The sequence below is a fragment of the Dendrobates tinctorius genome, unplaced genomic scaffold (genome assembly GCF_039654945.1).
Source record: "Dendrobates tinctorius isolate UK_male_01 unplaced genomic scaffold, ASM3965494v1 ptg000121l, whole genome shotgun sequence".
NCBI classification, from domain to species: domain Eukaryota; kingdom Metazoa; phylum Chordata; class Amphibia; order Anura; family Dendrobatidae; genus Dendrobates; species Dendrobates tinctorius.
Window position 1 is genome coordinate 496,636 of NW_027361789.1, and position 26,658 is coordinate 523,293.

A 26,658-nucleotide genomic window follows, 5' to 3' on the forward strand; every position below is an offset into this window, starting at 1 on the left:
TTTTTTAGATCGGCCGATACATATTTTTAAGTATCGGGTGGTATCGCTCAACACTAGTTCTGAACCATCAGAAAAGGGAATTATGAGAAGATTAGTTCCAGAGTGATATTGAGAAAGACTAATGTAGTGGTTTTATTGTACACCTTGAGATACATGTTATACTTCATTATCATGGGGACCTTCCTAGAATAATACTCACTTAACATGTCTTGCATATGTCTGACAGCTGGCTGTACAAGGAGGCTTCAGTACAAGAAGTGAAGGTGTTACCAGAAGATGGATCAGCGGATGTGCTAGTTATGATAACCAGTGCCGTGTATGGAAAATACAAAAAACTGTTTTGTAAATGAACTCCGAGTAATGGGATTTTACATTAGCCAAGTACAGCATGGCTGCAACGCGAGGGAGCATCCTGTTTATTGATGGGCTGTAGACAATACCGTATGGATCTCTCTGAAGATTCAGGAATATGGGACGCTGTACAATATCCAATGAGATAATTATCATTACCATAAATAAAATATTTTCATACTAATGAATGTTATCCATTTTTGTATGTAAGTATCCGGTTTTTACAGTGTGGTTAGCACTGGAGCGCAGACGCTTTGTGTTCAAGAACTAGCAACGACATAGGCACGGAGTTTGGAAACCCATACAAAACATGGGAGAACATACAAAGACCTACTGATAGGCAATGTAGATGGTCATCACTCACTTTCCCCAAAGGAGTTCACAATGTCTGTAAAGCATGGGTGGGCAAATCATTTATACAAGGGGCCACATACGGAACTGGTACTGTTGTGGAGGGCTGAAGATCCCCTGAGCTCATTTGGGCTCTCCTGAGTCTCACAGACTTATGCTAAGCAAGTGACTTGTGGTCCACACAAAACACGCTGTGAGTCGACAGGTCACAAATTCTTTTATCTGGTGCCGAAGCGGCATTGGAAACTGCAGAAGACGGCGACTGGTAATTCATTCTGTACAAACCCATTACTGATTTGATTGCTAACAAAGAAAACAATAAAAAAAAAAAAAAAAATGCTGGAGTTTTCTTTTTAGGCTGGAAGCACACTAGGGTATAAAAAAAAAAAAAAAAAATTGGTCTGATGTTGATCCAGAAAAGTAGAATGAGTGTCATGTGAGTACAGTGCGATGATTTTTTTTTTTTTTTATCACCTAGCATCCGTACGACATGCGTATGCAATGCGTTTTTACCATCATCTTTTACATGCTGTAATTCTCTATGTACTGTTTTTGTGGTTTATAAGACGCATTGGATTAAAAGACACACCCCAAATTTTGGGGAGAATAGGAAATAATTTTTTTTTTTTTTTGTAAAATAGTGGTGCTTATAATCCGTGTGCTTTATTGCTTACCGAGGGTGGCGGCTACAGTGGAGCGGGGTCCCAGGGTTGCTGCTGGTAGAGGCAGGAGTGAGGCAATACTACTAACCCCAGGCTGGAAGGGGTGTTTGGTGTGGAGGTGCAACCCTGCGGTTGAGTACTGTTGCGGGGGCTCCGCTGACATTTTGTGAAAGACTCCGGGAAAATAGGAGCTGGGGGCGACGCATGCGCAGATGGAGGTAGCAGGAGACCAGATCTCTGCACCAAGATCTCCATCTGTGCCGGCCCCCGCAGCCATTTTTCCGGAGTATACTGCAATGTAAACCATGGAAGTGCGGGGCCTCCTGACTTCCACAAAATGTCAGTGGAGCCCCTGCACCACGGAATACCCCCTCCCTCACAGTCTGCGGGCCGCAGCATAACCCCACTCTTACAAAACAATCACTGACCTTAGGTAGACCAGTCAAGAAAACCCTGCGGCAGCCGGCAAAGGCGCTCAATCACAGTGAAATCCTAGGTGCATTGCTCCCTGGGAAATACGAATATGCAAATAAAGTCTATGGAGCCTCAATTAAGTCTCAAACACGGGACTAGCCAGATCTGCCTCCAGGGAAGGACCCAGCCAAGGGGTGGCTCCTTTTGGAAACCACCTTTACCACCATATTAAGTGGCCCTTTAAGTCAATATCCAGCTCTACGAGTTTACAGATATGACAAGGGAAATACCAAGGCCAGGTATCCATCCACAGACAGCTGTTTCGGGGTGTTGCCCCTCATCAGTGTGGAGTAGGATTCTGGCTAGGGTGGGAGCAATGCCTAGTAGACCAACATCACAAAACAGTGTTTTATTTGTCTGGTCTCCCTGAGGTCAGTGATTGTTTTGTGATGTTGGTCTACTAGGTATTGCTCCCACCTAGCCAGAATCCTACTCCACACTGATGAGGGGCCACACCCCGAAACAGCTGTCTGTGGATGGATACCTGGCCTTGGTATTTCCCTTGTCATATCTGTAAACTCATAAAGAGCTGGATATTGATTTAAAGGGCCACTTAATATGGTGGTTTCCGAAAGGAGCTACCCCTTGGCTGGGTCCTTCCCTGGAGGAAGATCTGGCTAGTCCCGTGTTTAAGACTCTTAAATGAGGCTCCACGGACTTTATTTGCATATTCGTATAACCCCACTCTTGCCTCCGCCGGTAGTGACCCTGGGACCCTGCTGCACTGCAGGCGGTAAGGTATATTCAAATTATAAGACACGCCTCCACTTTCCTCAATACAATTTAGGGAAAAAAAGTGAATATTATCCAAAAAATAGGGTAATTTAAAGCTAGTTTTCGAACTAACTAGCTTGGCCAATGCAAAATTTTCACACATTGGTCGTTGGGGGTGCAGGCAGTTTCAGAAAAAGCAAGGTGGTCAAATGTAAATGTATTTGAGATGAACACAGACAGGTATTTATATATGTAGATTGGTAATACAATAAATTGGTTTGATAAGTAGAGGCCAAAAAATGTCTTCCGGTTGAGGTGCCACCTGCAGGTCATTGTGTCTTTCTGCAGGTTTATGAAAATGAATGTTTAACGTGTATTTAGTGGTAAAATTGTGAATGTGTGGTTTGTTTGTCTCTTCTTGCTGAAGGGAGCAAGTTTACCATTCAAATGGTGTATCATTTGTGTGTGTGGGGCAAAGTAATCAGCAAAAAAGCAGTGCATGTATACAAATGTGTTTGCATATGTGATTCACCTGCAGTGAAGTGTGCAATCCTCCAATGTGCCTGAAATAGGCTGGGTAAGCACTTGAGCAAGCTGGAAAGACCCCAAGGCAAATGTTTGGATTTGTTTGTGAGGTCTGTAAGCAGCTTTGTGGCAGCGTGCTTTGGGGTAGTGTGCTGCCACCTGCAGGTAATTTGACCTTTCAAATGGTGTATCATTTGCTTGTGTGGGTGGAGTATGAACGGAGCTAGTGTGCAATTCAATAGGCAGTGCATGTTTACAAATGTGTTTGCATATGTGCCTCACCTGCAGTGAAGTGTGCAATCCTCCAATTTGGCTAAAATAGGCTGGGCAAGCAGTTGGCAAGCTGGAAAGCCCCCCGAGGCAATTGTTTGGATTTGTTTGTGATGTCTGTAAGCAGCTTTGTGGGAGTGTGTTTTGGGGTACTGTGGTGCCACCTGCAGGTCATTTTTCCTTACTGCAGGTTTATGAAAATTAGTGTTTAAACTGTACTTTGTGATCAAATCGTGGATGTGGTTTGTTTGACTATTTTTTTTTCTGAAGGGGGCAAGTTTCCTTTCAAATGATATATATAATTTTTGTGTGGGTGCAGTATGAACGGCGATACAAAGTAATCACTGAAAAACAGTGTTTAGAAATAATAGAATAGATAAAGCAATCTTATATACAGATAATTTTTTGGACATTATTGGTAATATATTAATGGTACTTTATATGACTATTAAACTATTTTCCGGATATGAGTAATATCCAGAAAATAGAATAGCTCCATTAAAGTAACCTGACTTATGAAGAAAGTATGCCAAAAGCGAATAAGCTTCAAAGAATAACTTCCATTTAGCATAGATCCAGTCAATGGGAGTTTTATGGTTCCAGGCAGGTAAAATATAAAACTAGTAGTAGTACATAACTTGTAAGCCACAAAACCATCCACATGGATGTGTCTGTTTTTAAGCCCTTCACCCCTGGGTGATTTTTTTTTTTTTTTTCCTTTTTTCTCTTTTCCCCTCCCCTTTTTATTTTTCTGTCAATATAGCAACATGACGGCTTGTTTTTTGCAGGACACACTGTACTTTTAAATGATAATTCATTCTACCACAAAGTGTACTGGTAAACAGGTGGTAAAACTACTCAAAAAAAAGTGAAATTCCACAATTTTTTTATTTACAAAATTCATTACATAGTTAAGTATGTAGATACCAAGCATGTATAGCTTTGGGAGTTTTATTATGTAGTGGAAATATGGAAGAAAAACACTTTCTTTTGCTTTTTGTCACTTTCTGAGACCTGAAACTTTTTTTTTTTTTTTTGGGTTATGGGGCTGTTGGAGGACATTTTTTGCACTTTGGGCTGATTATATAGATGAGAGAGAGATGCACTGCTCAAAAAAATAAAGGGAACACTCAAATAACACATCCTAGATTTGAAATATTCTCATTGAATACTTTGTTCTATACAAAGTTGAATGTGCTGACAACAAAATCACACAAAAATAATCAATAGAAATCAAGTTGATTAACCAATGGAGGCCTGGATTTGGAGTCCCACACAAAATTAAAGTGGAATGTAATGTCCTTAAAACAAGTCAAAATGATGCTCAGTATTGTGTGGCCTCAATGTGCCTGTATGACCTCTAAAACGCCTGGGCATGTTCCTGATGAGGCAGCGGATGGTCTCCTGAGGGATCTCCGCCCAGACCTGGACTAAAGCATCCACTAACTCCTGGACAGTCTATGGTGCAACATGACATTGAGCACATCTGAGACATCATGTCTCGCTCCATCCACCAATCGGATTCAGGTCTGGGGAACGGTCGGGGCCAGTCCATAGCTTCAATGCCTTCATCTTGTAGGAACTGCTGACACACTCCAGCCACATGAGGTCTGGCATTGTCCTGCATTAGGAGGAACCCAGGGCCAACCGCACCAGCATATGGTATCATAAGGGGTATGAGGATCTCATCTCGGTACCTAATGGCAGTCAGGCTACCTCTGGCGGAGCACATGGAGAGCTGTGTGGCCCTCCAAAGAAATGCCACCCACACCATTACTGACCCACTGCCAAATCAGTCATGCTGAAGGGTGTTGCAGGCAGATCGCTCTCCACAACATCTCCAGACTCTGTCACGTGCTCAGTGTGAACCTGCTTTCATCTGTGAAGAGCACAGGGCGCCAGTGGTGAATTTGTCAATCCTGGTGTTCTGTGGCAAATGCCCAGCATCCTGCATGGTATTGGACTGTGAACACAACCCTCCTCTGTGGACGTCGGGCTCTCAGACCATCCTCATGGAATCGGTTTCTAAACATTTGTGCAGACATGCACATTTGTGGCCTGCTGGAGGTCTCATTCTTTCATGGCAGCGCAGAACTACCCATTGTTTTTTTCTTTTTATGCTTTCATCTCCTCGTGGGTCTGTAGCAGCCTTAAGTTGTGTGTACACACCCCGACCGGGTGAGTACAATTTGTGTAGCAAAAATGCTCGTCTGCTGTGAGTGCCAGTCACTGCTCATAGCTGTTCAGCAATGACAAACACAGGGGTCTCCTGATGTCATGCCAACCCATCGGCGTCCCGTAACCATATGACAGGGCGCTAATGGGTGCAGCTAATGACGCGCATCCGGTTTGCGTCTGTTAAATGACGCTGTCAGATATTGACAGCAACATTTAACATGTTGATTGCGATTCCACCCGCGGCTGTTAGGGGCTCATGACAGCTGATCAGATCAGCTGTCATGTGCCGGAAAAGCTGCAGACTCAACGTCGGAGTCTGCAGCAAAGAAGGGGAGGCGACCTATAATATACTTATAGGTTGTAAGGGGGTTAAAGAATGGATCAGGTCTCTTCTGTTAACTGCTTTGTATCTTTGAATGCCTGAGGGGTTAAGAGGCGGCTGAAATGACTGAGCATATGCATATCGTTTTTACATAGAACTCCACATATACCTCCTTTTGAGCATTTTGTTAACACTTCTTCAGGCACATTTGCTAGAATGGACTTACCTGAAAAAGAAGTCATGTGCACATATGATTAAAGCCGATGAAACTAAGTGTGTGGACCTTGTTGTATGGACTGGCCTTTTTCCTGACCCGAACGGAACATCTTCATATAGGCTTGTGAGACTTTTGAATTTGGGTTGGGAGACCTGTGGCCATACACAGACCATTCATGAAATTTCTTCCCTCCTAAATATTCCATAATCAACTATAAGTGATATTGTTGAAAAGTGGAAGCAGTTGGGACCCAAAGCAACTCTGTTATAAAATGACAGACCACACAATGTGACAGAGCAGTCACTATGTCAGTGCAGAAATGTTTCAATTCTGGCGTTGTTGGCATTGACACCAGCACAAAAACTGCACTGTGAACACCCTGGCATGGAAATCCATGACCTAGCAACTGCATGCAAGCCTTACATCACCAAGCCCAATACGGGGGGGCTGGATGGCATGTAAAGCGCTCCTCCACTGGACTGTGCATATCATATTATGGAGATTCTTATCCTGATCAAAATGAAAAATTTGGGGCTAAATGAGGACTTTTTTTTTTTTAATTTATACATTCCACTTTGTTTATTCATGTGAGGCAACTGAAGTGTTAAACTTCCTGATTGCTGTTTTGAATATCTTGAGGGGAGCAATTTTTTTTTTTTTTTAAATGACTGCTTTTTTGTTTTCTTTTTAAGATCGGCCCCACAAAATCGCTTCAAAAGTGAATAACTTTTGGAAAATCCTGTGTAAATATTAAAAATTACCGCTAAATGTTTGTCTTCTAGAATCCTAACAATATAAAAAAAATGGTTGGAAAAATGATGCTGATGTAAAGTAGATAATGGTCCATGGAATTTAATAACATTTTTTGCGTGGTGCAACAATCTAGTTTAGGGTGCAGTTAGCATCAATAGATGATAGCATCACAATCCTCAGAATGGCCGTATATGGCAGTCTGACTGCACCCTAAAAGGCATAAAACACCAAAGTTTGAAAAATGGTAATTTTTCTACAATTTCAGTAAATTTCAGATAATATTCATAAATGCAAAATATTGACCTAAATTTACCACAAACAATTATAATTTGTCATGAAAAAGAATAATCCAAGAATCCATGAGATATGTAGAAGCGTTCTTAAAGGCGTTGCCCGGTCAAACCCGATAAGTCTGAAGTCGCTCCATGTGCGCTGCGGGGATTCACTGGTTTCAGTGTATACGTACCCCGAGCCAGTGGGTGTGGCCTTGCTCTCCATACACTTGTATGAGCGAGGCTGCGCCTTTTAGTCGGCCACGCCCACTGACGTGACTGGTTGGGGCGTGGCCTCAGCTCCATACAAGTGTATGGACTGAGGCCATGCCCATTGCCTGGGGCTAACTGCAGACTTATCGGTTTTAACCGGACAACCCCTTTAAGTTATTACAAGAAGGTGACACGTCAGACTTGAAAACGGAGGTTGGTCATGAAGGCCAAAACTAGGAGGGAAGAAATTAATGGGAGTGTAGCCTCAGAAAATGACTTATAAACACACAAACCTGTTTTAAATGCTGTTAAGCTTTTTTATTAGAATTTTATTTTTATATTGCAATTTTTATAAAAAGTTGAATAAAAAAAATGGTAATCTTTTCACACTGGCCTATGAGGCTTTTCATACTTCCAGCCCTTTTGGAAGCGTTTACAGTGAAATTCCATATTATCAAAAGTAGGATTACAATGTACAATGACAAGCAACACTATACACAATAGGCGATGTCACAGTTGTTCATGCTCATTAGACACGTCAATGCAAACGTTGGGGTTGGGATCCAATCATTGTGGCTATGTACATGTGTTATTTCCTGAAACAATAGGAAGTTGGAGTCTTCAAAAGCCCGATTGGTCAATGGCGCAATATTTATATATTTTTTTTAATATAGATTATAATAGAGTTGTGGGCATGTATATTTGTGTGTATATATATATATATATATATATATTTTTCTAAAAAAAATACATTTCATACAAAAGGCTGATTTAAGCAATAGGCCACTGATAATAGCTGCCCATTAGAGCACCACTCCAGCATTTTTTTTTCTTATTTCAGTGCAGTGGTGCCACTACTGTAGGTACCCTAACCCTGGTATTATATTTACAGCCGCCGGCTTCACCTCTTCCTGGCACCGCTCCGGTCCTGCGCCGCCATCTTGAGACTGCAACTGCTGACTGACCAGTAGTCAGAAGTAACAGTCACAAGCTCTTAAGCTTACATTGAGTTTTGACTTCCTGATTGCCCAGCAAACACTGAAGCAAGATGGCAGGCAGGGCCGGCGTCCCCACCGAGCACACCCGGGCAAGGGTCAGGCCCTTGACAAATAGGGGGGCCACTCACTGTCGCCAGGAGTGTAACTACAGCTGTCGCAGCTGCGATCACAAGGGCGCCCACCGATGCTCGCAAATACTCAGCTGGATGTGTGTCTTTGGACACACATTCAGCTGAAGTGTATTGCAGCACAGGAACCCATCGGGTCCAGGAGTGGCAATACACATTGCCGGCCAATCAGAGGCCAACAGCTGACGTGGTAGTGACATCATGCTTTCCCGTCGCTTGCACGCTGAAGTCAGCTGCCGGCTTCAGAAGAGGATGCCGTGTTGCAAGGGAGCGGATGGGAGGAGTTTTCTTTTCTTAACAGTGAGTACACGGTGACCATACTACTACATGGATGACTATGGACTGTGCATTATACTAAATGGATGACTATGGGCCATGCACTATATATGGAGGGACAATGGGGGGGGGGTATATTTTATGGAGGACTATGGGCTGTGAATTATACTAATATGGAGGACTATGGGCTGTGCATTATATATGGAGGTGCATTGTACTATGTGGAGGACTACGTGCTGTGAATTATACTATATGGACTGTGGGCTGAGCATTATACTATAAGGAGGACTAAGGGATGCATTATCCTATATGTATGATATTATAGAATTTACAATTGATATTACTCATGTAATGTAAGTAATGAAATATTTGGCACTGTACTATACCTATATTTTTGTGCATCATGATTCGTGGTATGTGTTAAAGAGGCCCATAGCACTCTTTTGCGCGGGCCAACAAAAACCTGGATCTGGTCCTGCTGGCAAGACACAACCTGCAGAAAAGTGACCAGAGAACAGCAGATAACAGATGAAGGCAGTGGCTGGTAAGTATAAGACTAGGGAAGGGAACTTCTATTAGCAACACCGCTTGAGCGCTGAAATAAAAAAAAACAAAAAACCGCTGGAGTAGTGCTTTAAGTATAGGGGACATTGCTATTCATACATCTTTAACTGTATAGTGCAAAATACTACAATATTTCAAGCCTTCTAGCTAAGCAATGCATCAGTTCTGTCCAAAAGCGTCTTATTGAGATTAATCACCGCAGAAACAAAGTCATCAGATCCAATAAGATCTTCTGCAATAATGTTGGTGTCACCATCTCTCCCTCCTGGATGTTGCTTCTGTACCCATTTATACAAAATTGGAAGTTTAGGCAAAGTCATGCTTTTCATGGAACCAAATGGATGTTTTAAGATGTAAGACCAATTCTCCGTTAAATTAAGACCAGCCACAAAAAATCCATCTGTAAAATATAGTACATTTGGGATAAAAGACAATAAAATAGAATTTTTTTCAGTCCACTTTTTTTAACACTGTATTATACACCATATTGATTACGGAATATTCACTGCTCTCCACTCCCATGGGCGTGAAATGCAGTGTATATTCATTTCTCTTTAGCAGCGGGCCCAGAAGTTAGCCGCAGCCGCCGCCTCTTGTGACCCGCTGCTGCCGCTCCCCCACCACAGCCAGAGCCGTTACATTCCAACTATAAGACGCAACCCCCCCGCTTCCTCTACATTTTTGGAGTAAAAAAGTGTGTCTTATAGTCCGAAAAATATGGTATTTTATGCAGAAATTTCTGCAGCAAATACATCTACAGATAAACTTAATCAAGCATGTTGATAATGAACGGAGCTGAGGTTGAACATGTGCAACATTATGATGGGGATAAAAGCTCCTTTCTACCGATTAGTACGGGTCTCAGCAGTCAGACCCCTATTGCATAGGTGGTAACTTGTTTTAATCGGATAACCCCTTTAAAAGTACCATACTTCAGTAATTAGGCGTTACCCAAGGCCTGTTTCACACTTCAGTTGTTTGGCGTCAGTCAAAATCCGCCTTTTTTTGAAAAACCGGATCCGGCCTTTTTTCAATAGACTTGCATTAGCGGCGGATTGTGACGGATGGTCGTCCGTTACATCCGTCATTCGACGGATCCGCCAGATTTCTGGCAGAAGCTGTCTGGTCTGGAGTTGACAGACTTTATAACTTTTTTTTGTCTGCGCTGAAATGGCGGATCATAGCGGATCCGCCGCCATCTGTTATAATGGGCGACAGATCCGTTGCCATCAACCATTTGGAAGAATCCACTTTTTTGAACTGAGCATGCTCAAAAAAATTGATACTTTTCCAGACAGCCCCAAAACTATATAAACCTGCAAGGTGGGCTTCATTCCTCATCATGTCAGCCATCAAGCAACAGATCCTGCCAGCAACAAGAGACAGCCTGCCAGCAACGAGAGAGAGACTGCCAGCAAGAATTGCTTGCCAGCAACAAGAGACTGCCAGGAGGCCTGCCAGTGCCATCAACAGATCCTGCCATCCAGTGTGAGTATTGCCAGAGCGTGTGTGTGTGTGTTCTGCCTTTTTTTTTTCCTTCATACTGTAATTGTATTTTCAATTGTTGTGGTGTGTCTCAAGTGTGTGTTGCATTTTTTTTTCTTCATTCTCATTGTATTTTCAACTGTTTTGGCGTGTCAAGTGTGTGCGTGCGTGTTAGTTTTATGTATTTATTTTTGCTCATACTGTATTTGGATTTCTAACTGTTGGGCGTGTCTCAACTGTGTGTGGGGGGGGGTTGTGTGTGTTCTTTTTTTTTTTTCCTAGTTCAGTTATTTCATACTGTGATGTGGCGTGTTTCTGTGTGACTGTTGCGTGTGCTTAGCCATGTGTTTATTTTTCATTTACTACTATACTTGTATTTAAAATAAAGAGCAGTGTAGCTCTAATAAATTGTAAATATGTAATACACTATAATATCGATTACACAGTGTATTATATATATATATACACACACACATATACACACACTATATATTATTATTATTATTATTATTATTTATTGTTATAGCGCCATTTATTCCATGGCGCTTTACATGTGAGGGGGGTATACATAAAAACAAGTACAATAATCTTAAACAATACAAGTCATAACTGGTACAGGAGGAGAGAGGACCCTGCCCGCGAGGGCTCACAATCTTCAAGGGATGGGTGATAATACAGTAGGCGAGGGTAGAGCTGGTCGTGCAGCGGTTTGGTCGATCGGTGGTTACTGCAGGTTATAGGCTTGTCGGAAGAGGTGGGTCTTCAGGCTCTTTTTGAAGGTTTCGATGGTAGGTGAGAGTCTGATATGTTGTGGTAGAGAGTTCCAGAGTAGGGGTGATGCGCGAGAGAAATCTTGTATGCGATTGTGGGAAGAGGAGATAAGAGGGGAGTAGAGAAGGAGATCTTGTGAGGATCGGAGGTTGCGTGCAGGAAAGTACCGGGAGACGAGGTCACAGATGTATGGAGGAGACAAGTTGTGGATGGCTTTGTATGTCATGGTTAGGGTTTTGTAATGGAGTCTCTGGGCAATTGGGAGCCAGTGAAGGGATTGACAGAGGGGAGAAGCTGGGGAATAGCGGGGGGACAGGTGGATTAGCCGGGCAGCAGAGTTTAGAATAGATTGGAGGGGTGCGAGAGTGTTTGAGGGGAGGCCGCAGAGCATGAGGTTGCAGTAGTCAAGGCGAGAGATGATGAGGGCATGGACTAGGGTTTTTGCAGATTCTTGGGTGAGGAATGAACGGATGCGTGAAATATATATAGCTATGTAATAAACTATGTAAGTGGCAAAAAAAGTTTTCAACAAAAACATACTAAATAACATTTGTACAGTCTATGAATTTGTTCTAAGAAACAGAATAGCCTCCATCAGATCCTCCTTCATAGATGATTGTTGTGAATTCGCTTTCTGGCCTACCTCTGGTTACTGCTGAAGGTGGTGGAGCTGGTCAGGTTGACGGAGGGGTTGCGAGTTCTCTTTCTGGGCTCCTTCTGGTGGTTACTGGAGGTAATGGAGCTGATCTGATTAACAGAGGCTTGCCACCTGATAATGAGGACGACGATTGGAGATCTGGGGTTTCAGACTGGATTTAAGACAGCCGACTCCCTCTATCCCTCTGGTGATTTTTTCCTGCCTCCTGAGGTCTTCGTTTCCAGCTCAGTCCCTGCATGCTCAGCTAAGTGTTCTTTTTGCTATTCTGTTCACATTTGATATGGTTTTGTCTATTTCAGTTTTGTGTGGGTCAGCCAGCTCCGGCTGGGGCTGTGCTGAATCACCATCCATATGTTACTGCTTGTGCCAGTTTGTTTTTGTCCCTTATTAGACTGGCCTCTTTTTGCTCTGCTTTCAGAATATACCAGAGTGCTGATATAGTGGGCGAAGTCTTGCGACTTCAGTATTTTTGCATCAAACGTGTTGGACCTTTTTGCAGGGTTTTTTGCGTGATTGCAGACAGTGTCTGTCCTGTCTAGTTAGTGTGGGCCCCATCGTTTGCTCAGTCTATTTTCCTACCTGCGTTTGTGTTTCATCTTGCTCACCGACAATATATGTTTGGGGGCTATCTATTCCTTTGGGGTCTGCTCTGGGGCAGTTTAGATTTCCCCTTTCTTGATTTAGGCTTAGTTAGCTCTCCGGCTGTGCCAAGGCATCTAGGATCATCGTAGGCACGCTCCACGGCTACTGCTAGTTGTGTGGATAGGATCAGGGGTCTGCAATCCGCTTAGTTACCAACCTCTCTGGTTTTCTATGGCTTAGCTTGGGCTTGCTCTTCTCCTCGGTGACCTAATCATTACAGATGGCCTCAAATCTGACCTAATAATTTTAAGGCTAGAGAACAACCTTTCTACACTAACTTGGGTTGGAGGCAAAGCCGTAACCACATGGGCAACATCTCTAACAATTTCCGGGTATAAAGGAATTGCCTCATGAACAGTCAGTTTTGATGAACAGTTGAATTTTTCTACTTCGAGAGCAAGTGAAACATTTTGCTGAAATAAGGTCAATCTGCTTGCTATAGGAGACGGAGTGAAATCTTTTTCCTTGCGGCAACGTTTTGCCTGCTACATGTCATCCAAATACTTGTCAAAGTCAAATACCTCATCTGATGGGCATGAAGATATGGCAGCAGCAGCACTGTCAGGACCCAAGTCCTCTTGCGCCTGGCAGTCCTCCTGTAGGCCACTCATCCTAACTGCTACCTCAGTCAGAGCTTCTTTTCCTTTAGTAAGCTGTTGATCAAGCAGTATATGATGACTTGGGTCCACATAAACAGCTGCCAGTATAATTTTATTTTCCAATAGCTGTGTCTCTCCGTTTCATTGAAGCAGAAATGCCACCTGCGATTAAACCTCCTCTTTGGGACAGGCAAAATAGCAAGTTCCTCCACTCCCTTATGAAAATGCCAGGAGTTAAATCCTCAGCTTGTAATTTTTTAGTCACTGTAAATGGGTGATTAAGCAATTCCTTCAATTCAGCCACCTGTGTCCATTAACCTTCATTTAGGGTTACCTGAGGGTTCGTCATATCTACAAGAGGCTGCCCCACCGAGTGGCTTGATCGACAATTGCCCCTTTCCCAGCACTTCTCTTCAAGATGGAATCAGTTTTAGGGGTTCTGGCGGCAATAACCAATTTCCTCACTTTTCCAATCAGATTTCCAGCATGTCCCTCTTGCAGACTCTCTCTTATTGCCAGTTGCAGAGTGTGCACAACACAGCGCATGGGATGAATATGAAAGTGTTTTGAAGCAGCTTCAACAAGATTATCTATTTCTAAAGTATAATTTTTCTGTTCTTCTGTTGTAATATCTGTTTGTTGCTCAGTTACATCTCAAACATACTGAATCCTAAATTTTCTTCTAGCTATTGTTCATTACTCTCATTCATCAGTTTAATTGTACTTATGTTTGAAGCATTGTCCGTTACAATAGCAAGAACCTGTTCTTGTGTGAATGTAGCCTTAGATCAGGAATAGAAAAGCTATTTATAGGACATTTCATAACTTTCCCAAATTCCTTTGCAAAAATATTCAGCACATTCTGCATTGAACTACTGTACCCAATTTATTATATATTTTAGGAGTCGGTCCATTTTATTCCGACTCCACGACTCCGACTCCACAGCCCTGGTAGAACCCCAAATAAATAGCCTCCAAACATATATTGTCGGTGAGACAAGATGAGTCACAAACAGACAGAAAATAGACTGAGCAAATAATGGGGCCCAAACTGTCTAGATAGGAAAGGAAAGACACTGTCTGCAATCACGCAAAACCCCCCAAAAAATCCAACACGTCCAATGCACAAAAAACACTGAGGTCTCACGACCTCTCCCCCACTATATCAGCATTCTGGTGTAAACTGGTAGCAAAGCAAAAGAGACCAATATAACAGGGGACTGAACAAACTGACACAAGCTGCCACATATGGAGCGGGGTCTAGCACAGCCCCAGCAGGGAGCACGCTGCATGCGTCCCCTATCTTTATCACTGGGGACGCAGGCCGTGCGCAGTATGCGTTTGGCGGCGCATGCGTCCTTTTGACGGTGCGCCGAGCGCAACCAAATTGCAACAGGTTGCGTTTGGCGCTGGTCGGCGCACCGTCAAAAGGACACATGCGCCGCCAAATGCATACTGCGCACGGCCTGCGTCCCCAGTGATAAAGATAGGGGACGCAGGACGCATGCAGCGTCATGCGCCGGTAGGCGGAGCTACCGGAGGAGGCGCGGCAGGGGCGGGGCTTAGCGGCGGCCGTGCGCCCTGACACGCAAATGTGAAACTAGCCTTACACGTGTAAATAAACCATTTTTTGTTCAAAACAATTTTATTGGCAAGTTAAAAACATACACAAATTGGTACAAGAAGGGTTATACAGGTAAAAAAAACAACTTTTGGTAAAGGTACAAAAAGGGTCAAGGTACACATTGAGGTACAGGTTAAAAAAAAAAAACAACTTTTGGTAAAGGTACAGAAAGGGTCAAGTTACAAATTGGTGTACAAGTAAAACACAAATTTTGGTAAACATATTGGTGTAAAGGTACCAAAAATAAGAAACCAAAAGGGAAAACTTACAAAATGTTTGTTATAAAAAAATTGAACCTTGGTATAATCTTCCAAAAAAAATTTAAACCATGTCATCTTTCCAGTCAACTCTTCCTTCTGGTGAGAGAAAGTATTCCGCAAATGTGTCCCTCATTTTGGAAGCTGACACAGTACTCTGGACACTTGTCTGTTGATAATCCCACAAGGTGGTTTCAGACACATTTTCCTCAATGGAAACTGGTTCCTTGGAAATGACAAAATTGTGCAGGATCACACACGCCTTCACCTAAACAGTGTGTCAGTTTTCATTTTTATAACAGTTAACAGGACTCGCCATTTTGCAGTTAAAATCCCAAAAGCGCACTCCACCACTCTTCGCGCTCTGTTAAAGCGATAGTTGAAGATTTTTTTCCTTTGCGTCAATCCATGACTCGCGTATGGCTTGAGAAGATGTTTAGACAGTTGAAATGCTTCATCTCCAACACACACAAATGGCATTGGTGGGCCTGTGGTTCCAGGGAGTGGTCTTGGAGGTGGGTATTGAAAATTTTCTCCATATAAACGACACCCCATTGCAGACATCTTAAAAACCTGTGAATCATTTGATCGACCATACGCACCAATATCCACCGCGATGAATTTGCATTTTGAGTCAGCAACTGCCATCAGTACAATTGAAAAATATTTCTTATAATTGAAATATTCTGAACCAGATCAAACTGGTTTCACAATCCTTAAGAGCTTCTCATGCACTGCACCAACACAATTAGGAAACTGTCAGATTTCTTGAAAGTTGTCAGTACTCGCCAGCCACCTGTCCTGTGTTGGATGTACTCATCCTGTAAACAATCCCACAATGCCCGGCAGGTCTGTTGTACTATTCCGGATATTGTAGATATCCCCAGCCGGAACTGGTAATGGAGGGAGGAAAAGGATTCTCCAGTTGCCAGGAATCTGAAAAAAAAAAAAAAATTAAGAACAAACTACCAGCAACAACATGACACTAGAAGTCTGCAGAATCAGAAAACATTTACAAAAAAATTTAACTTACCGAAGGGTCACCATCAGACGCTCCGCCGGTGATATTGAAAAACGCAAGTAGGTGTCCCTTCTCTGGGATTTGAGCTCCAACATGCTCCACCAAAATCTCTAAGTGGTCTGGTCTCATACGCACATAATTAAAGAACTTCTCTGGGTTATTCATTAATTCAAGATAAAGCGTTGCAAAAACACCGAGGGTCAATCGCTGTGAATCCACAGACGTCTCTTCCTTCGCCGACGCAGGATGCGCTGTCTTGCTTCCGCCTCCTTGTGCCGACCAATCATTGCCAAACGATTACACTCAAAATTAAAGTCCGCACATATGCTCACAATGTTCGCTATAACACCTTCCATCTCTGCCACTAGCTCTACAACCTTTCAAAGATGTGGTGTTAAACACCCTATATATAGTATTCCAGTATTTTCCAGGATCCAATCACATTTCGGAGCAGTTTCCAGTAGATAATCACATTTGGGAGCATCCCATTTGGGAGGTCTGAAAGCAACGGATCCGTCGAAAAACGGATCCAATGGATAGAAAAAATGGATGTAACGGACGATACGGATCCGTTTTTTGATGGATCCGTATAGCAGATCCGTCAGAAAACCCGTATCGTCCGCTTTTTCCACATTTTTGGCAGATCTGTCAATCCGCCACGATGTCGGATTTTGACTGACGCCAAACAACTGAAGTGTGAAATAGGCCTTAATAGGATGAATTTTTAAACTACGTTTTTCCTGAGAAAGCAGTTACTCTACATAGTTATTGTCGGTTCTGCTTTCTGTAGTTTATAGTTAATGTATTTAAACATGTAAAGTGAAAATGTACGGAAAAATATTTTATGTAGAAGTGTTTCTTTTTTACATTAAGGTCATTTTAGAAATGTATTCTTCCAAATGGCAAAGATACCCTAGGGAGGGACTGGTGTCACAGGAGAATGTCATGGCAGATTTTTGTTTTGTTCTAGAAAAAAAAAAAAAAAAGGGAAATGGAGAAAAAGACAAAACCTAAGAATCCCATTCACACAACACTGCAGAAAGACATGAGATTTTCCACAGTTTCACATTTTAGATTTTTTGTGAAGTTGCAGTTTTATATAGCTGCAGGTCTAAAAACACTTTCTGGACCTGCTTTTTTCAGTGAACTTTGTTTTGGAGACCTAATAAATTCATTATTTTTTTTTAGTCTGATTTTTGTTTCGCGCTATACTGTTGTACAAGAACAATATAGAAAAGAAAGAACAATAACGCGCAAAACATAACACAGCTTAAAAAATAAAGAAAAACTAGCATAAAGAAAGGCATAAATACAATAGTCTTTTATTATTTCAAAATGTACATGGGATATTGCTAATGTAAGGATGCCAAAATGTGCTGAGTAATAATCCCTAAATGTCAGCATACAGCGTATAAAATACTGAAAAGACCGTCTCTTTAGGCTAACAATAACACTATATAAACACCTAAAAGACAAGTAATCGAAGAAATTTGCAGCTGGGTTAAAAATTGAAATGAAGAACCAGATACCTGGCCGCCCACTGTGTTTTTTCATCTCCAGAAAGTGCAGCAAGTAGTCTGTACTAGTTGTGTTTGCCCACCAGTACGGCATAGATGGCCACAGATAGTCAATTATCAGTGCCTGGGGATCATCATAGCACACAATGACCTGATAAGTTTGCTTCCACAAGTTCCTCAGGGTTGGCCGTTCCTGGAAATAGAGCGAACATTCATAAAAATTATTCGTACAGATGTTTACAAGGATCCGGCTTGAAGTTCACATTAATCTGGCCGACTATGTAGCAAGCCTAAAATGTTGTCACAATGTGGAACGTGCCCATTTTTCATTATCTTACTAAATATTTGTACCCCAAAATAAGAGTTTTTGAGCATCAGAGTCAGTGACAGGAAGAATAGCGCTAAGTGCAGAGTTTTTTTTTTCACTGTCAAAAGTTACTGACATTATACCAGAACCCAAAAAAAAGGGGAGAAAAAGACTAGGCTAATGATGGTCTGCACATCCCAATAGACAATAAAAAAACCTTTATTTCATATTGGATACAATAAGCTAAAAACATTTAAAATACAGCCAAAGAACCAATGACCCAGACACCCCCAAAAATGTTGGTATAAGTCATTCTACATGTGAATAAGGCAGTTTCCAGATAATAGGAGGGAAAGCTCGATTCTTCAAGCAAACTGGTACATAAAAACTTATGGACAATGCACTTCTGTGAATTATGCTTTCCCACACTGAAAGTGAATCTGTCATCAGATTTTTGCTATGTAATCTCAGAGCAGCATGATGCAGGGGGCGAGATCCTGATTCCTGTGATGTTACTTAATAAGCTGGGTGTTGCCGTTTTCATAACATTAGTGTTTTATCAGCAAGAGATAATCACTACAGGACTAGGTGTCTCGTGCCTCCTAGTCAATTTCTCTGTAATATCGCCCTCACTGCTGACTAGCAGCTTTCTGTCAATCAGTGGTGTTGGCGGGGTTATACGGGGCTCAGTATGTGGAGTATGGCTAGATTTGCTGCAGAGAAAAAAACTGCATAGATCACTATAGGTTTTGTTGGTGATCTAAATTTATTCTGCAGGAGGTGAGGGTACTGCAGCCGTAACTTGGGAGCACAAATGTACCAGCAGCCTTGATCCACATTCACACTTGACTATTTTGCATCACTAAAACCTGAACTGGATTCTAAACATAAAAAATATAGTGGAACATTTACACTTCTATTGTATTGTATCCAATACTAATGTTGGCTTAGGAAATACACCCAATATATTTCTTCTTATTCTGCTTTACTACATTTTACCCAAGCTTTTAGCAGTGACGCTCCATAGCAGAACACATACAAGTCTAGGATTTTATTTCATGTTCTTACGTGCTTGGGGCACAGTTTGGGTCCAAATATCCTGTGTATGGAGTTAATTAAATACACATGATGCTGTGGGGACATGGACTGTAGATTATCACACCCCAGGATGAGGACCTCTCGAGGATACCGCTGCAACCAGTCGGAAATCTCCTGTAGTGTGTGCTAGGAAAAAAATATATAGTAAATCAGCTTAGTTTAAGGCACAGTAGTTTATATTTTATCATTTTACTTTAAGTTCTCGCAATGCGTTTTTGGCTCAGTAAATATATGAAGCGTCAAATACTCAGGGTCTTAAAGTTTCAGTAAAGTCGATGGGATTTATAAAATCTCATGCCCATTGTGACTTTTTCACGGTGCGTACTTCAAAGTTTTAAGTGCGGATTTTCCCCCCCATAGAATTGCATTAGATGCTGAAAGCTAAATATTAGAAAGTATCAAAAACAAAGCAGCTTAATTTAAAATAAGACACCAAGAACCACAGTGTCAAAAAATGCACAAAACCGAAGAGGTACAGAGACTCTGAAACATCATAAACTCACTATATAATAGTCATGGGAATGTAGCATTAAAGTGAACTATGCACAAATGCAACATTTATGGCATATCTGCGTGTGTTCTCAGTCCATTTTATCAATTTTTAACAAGAGACAAAAGGAATTAATGTTAAAAAAGGATGTGTTGCATAACTGATGCAAACTGAAACAGAAAACCCCAGTAGTCGTATTAGGGGGCCCTGGGTTCCATTATGTCAATTTTTAAATTGAAGAAAAAGTCCTGCATGCAATGCTTTTCCTTCCATTCTAAAAAAGAAACACAACTGACTGGGATGATTTAGCGAATCCTGCTTTGAGCAGGGGGTTGGACCAGATGGCTCAGGAGGTCCCTTCCAACTCTATGATTCTATAATAACCCATTTGGACCCTACTGGTGTCCATCTGCCTCCATTTGTATCAGTTATGCAACACATCCGTTTGTCTGTCCTGTTTTTATGTCCAAAGGGTGTGAATATAGCCTACATTAAAAAATATTTATCATAAAGCCACAATATTTGTAACATAAATGCACATACATACAGGTGCGGCTCACGAAATTAGAATATCATCAAAACGTTCAGTTCCTCAATACAAAAAGTGAAACTCATATTATATTAGAGTCATTACAGAGTGATCAATTTCACGTGTTTATTTCTGTTAATGTTGATGATTATGGCTTACAGCCAATGAAAACCCAAAAGTCATTATCTCAGTAAATTAGAATACTTTATAACACCAGCTTGTAAAATGATTTTAAAATCCGAAATGTTGGCCTACTGAAATGTATGTTCAGTAAATGCACTCAATACTTGGTCGGGGCTGCTTCTGCATCAATTACTGCATCAATGCGGCATGGCGAAGATTAGCTTTTGGCACTGCTGAGGAGTTATGGAAGCCCAGATTGCTTTGATAACTCGTCTGCATTGTTGGGTCTGGTGTCTTTCATCTTCCTCTTGATGACACTCCTGCTGGAGAATGAAGTTTCCATCCCAAAAAGCTTGTCGGCAGAGGGAAGCATGAAGTGCTCTAAAATTTCCTGGTAGACGGCTGCTCTGACTTTGTTCTTGATAAAACATAGTGGACCTACACCAGCAGATGACATGGCTCCCCAAACCATCACTGATGTGGAAGCGTCACACTAGACCTCAAAAAGCTTGGATTGTGTGTGTGTCTCTCCACTCTTCCTCTGGGACCTTTCCAAATGAAATGCAAAATTTACTTTCATCTGAAAACAGCCCCTTGGCCTACTGAGCAACAGTCCAGTTCTTTTTCTCCTTGGCCCAGGTAAGACACTTATAGCGCTGTTTATTGGTCATGAGTGGCTTGACACAAGGAATGCGACACTTGTAGCCCATGTCCTGGATATGTCTGTGTGTGGTGGCTCTTGAAGCAATGACTTCAGCAGCCGTCCACACCTTGTGAATCTCCCCCAAATTTTTGAATGGCCTTTTCTTAATTCTTTCAATGCTGCGGTTATCCCGGTTGCTTGTGCACCTTTTTCTACCACACTTCTTCCTTCCACTCAACTTTCCATTAATACACTTGGATGCAGCACTCTGTGAACAGCCGGCTTCTTTAGCAATGACCTTTTGTGGCTTACCCTCCTTGTGGAGTGTGTCAATGACTGCCTTCTGGACATCTGTCAAGTCAACAGTCTTCCCCATGATTGTGTAGCCTACTGAAACATGGACCTATGGGACCTTTTTAAATGCTTAGGAAGCCTTTGCAGGTGTTTTTTTGTTAATTATTCTAATTTACTGAGATAATGACTTTTGGTTTTCATTGGCTGTAAGCCATAATCATCAACATTAACAGAAATAAACACTTGAAATAGATCACTCTCTTTGCAATGACTCTATAGGAGTTTCACGTTTTGTATTGAAGAACTGAAATAAATTACATTTTTATGATACTCTAATTTAGTGAGAAGCACCTGTATAGTAAAAAAAAAAAAAAAAACCACTCTTCGACATTTGAATCCATTTTTTTTTTATAAAGGTTGAAATTATAGGATGAAGATGGACAACAATGGGAAGACATAACATTGACCCACTTCATCATTGTTCACGCTAGTCTTCATAAGGGGACGTCTTTGAGTCAGAGGTGCCTGATGTTAACAGGTGCATGCCACTTAATGAATCAGACATGTCTTAAAAGTGGTGTTCTCCTCACCACAAATCTTACTCCAGAGACTGGAGTAAGATTTGTAGCTTAATCTGCCATAACTCATCATGAATTAGACAAGTAGACGTTCCATGTTCGTATCGTTCCAGCTCCGTCCGCTTTGGCGTAGCTAGTGTGAAAAGACGCATTGCCATTGTGCTATAATGTAGTGATTTTTAAAAGTGTTTTCAGGGGATTTCTAGAAAGGAATGTCCACCACACTCAAAGTCGATATATTCAAGATACCATACTTTCTTGTTTGGTACACTTAAAAAAAGCATGAAGCAATTAAAAACAGATTAACGGCAAAATAAGGAAGATGTTTCGACTCGTCCCAGATCTTTAGCACAAGGTCGCAGTATATCTGAATCACTGAAATATAGCATATGGAAGCATGAGCTTGTTATATAGGAATAACTTAGGAGAGTCCATCCATCAGGAGAAAAAGAAGAGAGTAACGCAGGCACTTCCATTTTATTTTGAGAGCAGACCAATTTTTAAGTTTGATTTCTTCCGCAGATTTCTGGCATAGACACTTTAATGTGAAGTGAAAAGACCAAGCCGCGGGAACAAATATGAAGAACTGCAGTCTGCCTTACTTCCACAGTCCGGGATGTATAAAGGCCATGTACAAAGTACAGATTCGAGAAGACATCAGGCCTGTGAGCTATTCGGAGATCCAGGTATCGGATTCCTGCATCCAGCTGCTCAGTAACGCTTAAAGTCTATCAAACACAAAGAATATTCTGTAAATATCAATATATGATCATACTTTATACAAAACTGATGTGAGAAAGGCAGCGTAGGGCACTACACCCTGCCTCTCCGAGGGAAGAGCACCTTAGGTGAAAAAGTGGACATTCCTGAACGCCTTCCAATAGCCGCAGGCATTCAGCACAGTGAGGTTGGGGCGCAGTCAAACGGGAAAAGTGTCAGTCACTGACACCGCTCACCCCTTTTCTCTGCCTGTGCCTTGGCGATGTTCCCTCCCTGCACTCAATTATATTCACATCTATCGGATGTGCATACAATTGATGTCGTAGCCACCCAGGAGAGGAGCAGAGCTACTGTAAGCAGCCCACTGCTCATCTGGGAAATCCAGCAGAATGCAGGCACTTCTGGCCTGCGCACTGAAGGATGTGGCGCATGCAGGGGACGTTGGACGGTGCAATGCAGTGACGTGATAGCACTGTTCAGCGTCCACTGCTGCACAAGACAGAAGAGACTGAGGCTACGCTGGACGGGAGCCTGGATTAGGTGAGCACAAGCTTTTATTTTTCTCCTTAGTTTGCCTATGAATGGAAGACATACCAAGAGGGACTGACTGTGGGGACCAACGTGAGAATAGCTGTGGGGTCGGCTGTGGGGACCTACTTGGAGAGGAAGCATGTTAGGGGTACTTTTACTCCTGGCGTTCATCGGGGGGTGCCATTGGCTTCCTCTGCCTAGATTACTAAAATGTATTGTCCTGGCCCAGGAGATAAGTCTATGAGAATTATGAAATGCAGAAGTCTGAATACTTTTTGGACACTTTGCATTTGAGCATACATTTCATTCTTTAGTATCTATGGCAGACCCTTTCAGCAGATCCCCTAAATGTCATGGGAACCCACTGGCACCATGTGACTGTTTCGTGGGGGATGGCGTTGGAAGTGTAACAGTGCGACCCAACTCCAGTGCCACATGCTTTAAATGTTAGAGATTGACAGCGACATTAATAGGCTATCAGCAGAGGGTGCAGATCAGCTATGGTGGCTACTGTAAGAGGCCATCCAATGCTCAGTATGATGCATGCTCATCCCCTGAATTGTCAACATACACGGGGAACCACTGTTGAACACAGTGGGCAGGAATTTTTATTAAATCACATACACTTTTCCTCAGTTGTTAAATGCAGCATTTATGCTAAGTGGGAGCTAAATGCAAAAGCTGGAAATAAAAAGGTCTTTACTTTGCATCTTACTGAAGCTAAATTCACATCCACAGTCTAGGATCGGTCATAGGATGTGCCCAATAAAATTAATGAAGCCCAACACTATGATGTTCATATTATATCAGGGGTTCATCATTCGTAACAGTTTCCTCTTTGTGTTCTGAAACTGGTAATCCGTATAGTCAGACATATTGGTATAGTATGACATCAGTGTCCGGTCCCCATAGCCTGGAAGAGGTCATTTACATATCACAGAAAGTGGATTTCTCTGGAATGAGACATTGGATCGCAGATATCAACGTAAAATTTTATTCAGCTTTCTATGACCTGGATTCCCATATATACAGTTTAGGAGGGTTGATCCTGCGTCCTTTTTGACGGTGCGCCAACCGGCACCAAACACATCGTGTTGCAGTTTGGTGCGGCCGGCACACCGTCAAAAGCATACGTGCGCACGGCCTGCGTACCCGATGCTAAAGATAGGGTACGCAGGTGGCATGCAGCGTCATGCGCACATAGGTGGAGCTGACCCGGAGGAGGCGCGGCAGGGGGTGGAGCTTGACGGCGAGCGTCCACTGCGCATCAAAACGCTAATGTGAAACTAGCCTAATGCTGTAGATAAGCCCCTGATGCCCTGTCGAGGGCAGAGCAGAGTACTGTAGTGCGCAGGCGAGAACCTCTCTGACCTTTCCCGGCGCCTGCACACATCATCGCTAGAAGATGGGAGGCGCCGGATCGGACCGCAACACCCATCGGACCCGGACCGCCCCTGGGTGAGTATAATATAACTAGTTTTTCTTCTCTTTCAGGTTACATCGGGGGCTTATCTACAGCATTACAGAATTTTTCAAAATTTGACCAATGTTACTTTATGTGGCAATAACTCTGGAATGCTTCTATATATCCTGGTGATTCTAACACTTTTCTCATAACACATTGTGCTTTTATGTCAGAGGTAAATTTAGGATGATACAATTTTCGATTTGTGAAAACATTTGAAATTTGTTGAAGTTTTATGAAAATTGCAAATTTTTCAACTTGGAATACTTATATCCTTAAACCAGACAGACATACTATGCAAAATAGTTAAAGAAAATTTCCCATATGCCTACTTTAGGTCATCATCACTTTTCAAACGTTTTATTTTGTTACAATGTTAGAAGGGTTAACCCCTTTCCGACCTTAGACTTATCAAGATGTCCAGGTTGCCTGGTACTTAGCGACCTTGCACGTATGGATATGTCATATCTTTAATGCGGCATCACAACTGCAGTGCTAGTATTAAAATTCAGGTGCCACCTTGAAAATGGGCACATTAAGTCATCCCTGGGGGTAGCAACGCCCCCCGTAACTAATGAACAGCCAGTCGCAGCGTTTGGGTCACGACTCTGTAGTTGGGTGACCCGGGGCCTGGGGCTCCTTCCCTGTCTCTAACGCTAGGGGGTATCCTAGCTCTCCCTGTTCCCTGGGTTACTTCTGAAGGTGAAGATGCCTCAGCCATGCACCTTGCCTTATCTCCTGAATCTGCCCTCTGTCTGTACCCTTCCCCCACCCAGTAAAGAGGGGAGTAGCACTGCACTGTAGTACGCCAATCAGACGAACAAGGTAACACGAACAGAGGAAACTGAAAATACCAGGCATGTAAATAAACTACTATATCTGAGGAATGAATCGAGGAGTGTAGAATGGGGTAAAACCAAAGTATGAGAAGGAAGAGAATTACCACACTCACAAATTCAAGCAACTGTTACCAACAAATCCACCAAACGCCTAATCATAACCACCAACTACTATTTTCCCAGCCATGTAGCATTAGCTGTTATGAATGGGTCATGCTGGAGGAGAGCAGGTCGAGGCTAAGCCACAGAAAACCATGGAGGTTGGTACCTAAGTGGATTGCAGACCCCTAATCCTATCCACACAACTAGCAGTAGCCGTGGAGCGTACCTACGATGATCCTCGACACAGCTGGAGAGCTAACTGAGCCTAAAGCAAGAAAGGGGAAATCTAAACTGCCCCAAAGCAGACCCCAAAGGAATAGATAGCCCCCAAACATATATTGTAAGTGAAACAAGATGAAAACACAATCACAGGCAGGAAAATAGACTGAGCAAATGATGGGGCCCACACTGACTAGACAGGACAGGAAAGGAAAGACACTGTATGCAATCACGCAAAAAACCCTGCAAAAAGACCAACACGTCTGATGCAAAAAACACTGAAGTCACACGACTTTGCCCCCCACTATATCAGCACTCTGGTATATTCTGAAAGCAGAGCAAAAAGAGACCAATCTAATAGGAGATCAAACAAACTGTCACAAGCAGTAACATATGGACGGTGATTCAGCACAGCCCCAGCCGGAGCAGGCTGACCCGCACCAAGAAGAGATAGACAAAACCAGATCAAATGCAAACAGAATAGCAAATAAACCACTTAGCTGAACATGAAGGGACAGAGCTGGAGAAATCAGACCTCAGGAGGAACAGGAAGCAAATCACCAGCAGGGATAGAGGGAGTCGGCTGTCTTAAATCCCAATCTGAAACCTCAGATCTCCAATCGCCATCATCATTATCAGGTGGCAAGCCTCTGTCAATCAGATCAGCTCCATTACCTCCAGTAACCACCAGAGGGAGCCCAGAAAGAGAACTCGCAACCCCTCTGTCGATCTGACCAGCTCCACTACCTTCAGTAATAACCAAAGGGAGGCCAGAAAGCGAATTCACAACAATTAGCTAGTTCTGACGATGTGCGTCAGTCAGGCCCCAAATTATATAGGGGATAAGGAGTGGCTAACCGTGCTCAGCTGAGAGCCTT

The 26,658-nt window shown here is 42.5% G+C and overlaps 2 protein-coding genes across 3 annotated transcripts in view; one reads left to right on the plus strand and one right to left on the minus strand.

The window, feature by feature from the left end:
* Positions 1-535, plus strand: part of LOC141046817 (putative GTP-binding protein 6) — a 76,168-nt gene extending 75,633 nt beyond the window's left edge. Inside the window, exon 10 of the mRNA XM_073541439.1 lies at positions 227-535. Within this exon, the coding sequence (XP_073397540.1) occupies positions 227-350 (124 nt within the window). The 3' untranslated portion in view covers positions 351-535. The remainder of the gene's footprint in view (positions 1-226) is intronic.
* Positions 536-7,594: 7,059 nt separating this feature from the next.
* PLCXD1 (phosphatidylinositol specific phospholipase C X domain containing 1) overlaps positions 7,595-26,658 on the minus strand; it is a 63,239-nt gene continuing 44,175 nt past the window's right edge. Inside the window, exons 3-6 of one of the 2 annotated variants that reach the window (XM_073541442.1) lie at positions 22,507-22,632; positions 19,218-19,373; positions 17,855-18,035; positions 7,595-9,668 (exon numbers count right to left, since the gene is read on the minus strand). In XM_073541442.1, coding sequence (XP_073397543.1) covers positions 9,412-9,668; positions 17,855-18,035; positions 19,218-19,373; positions 22,507-22,632 — 720 coding nt within the window. In that variant the 3' untranslated portion in view covers positions 7,595-9,411. The remainder of the gene's footprint in view (positions 9,669-17,854; positions 18,036-19,217; positions 19,374-22,506; positions 22,633-26,658) is intronic. The other variant, XM_073541443.1, reaches the window with a different exon arrangement.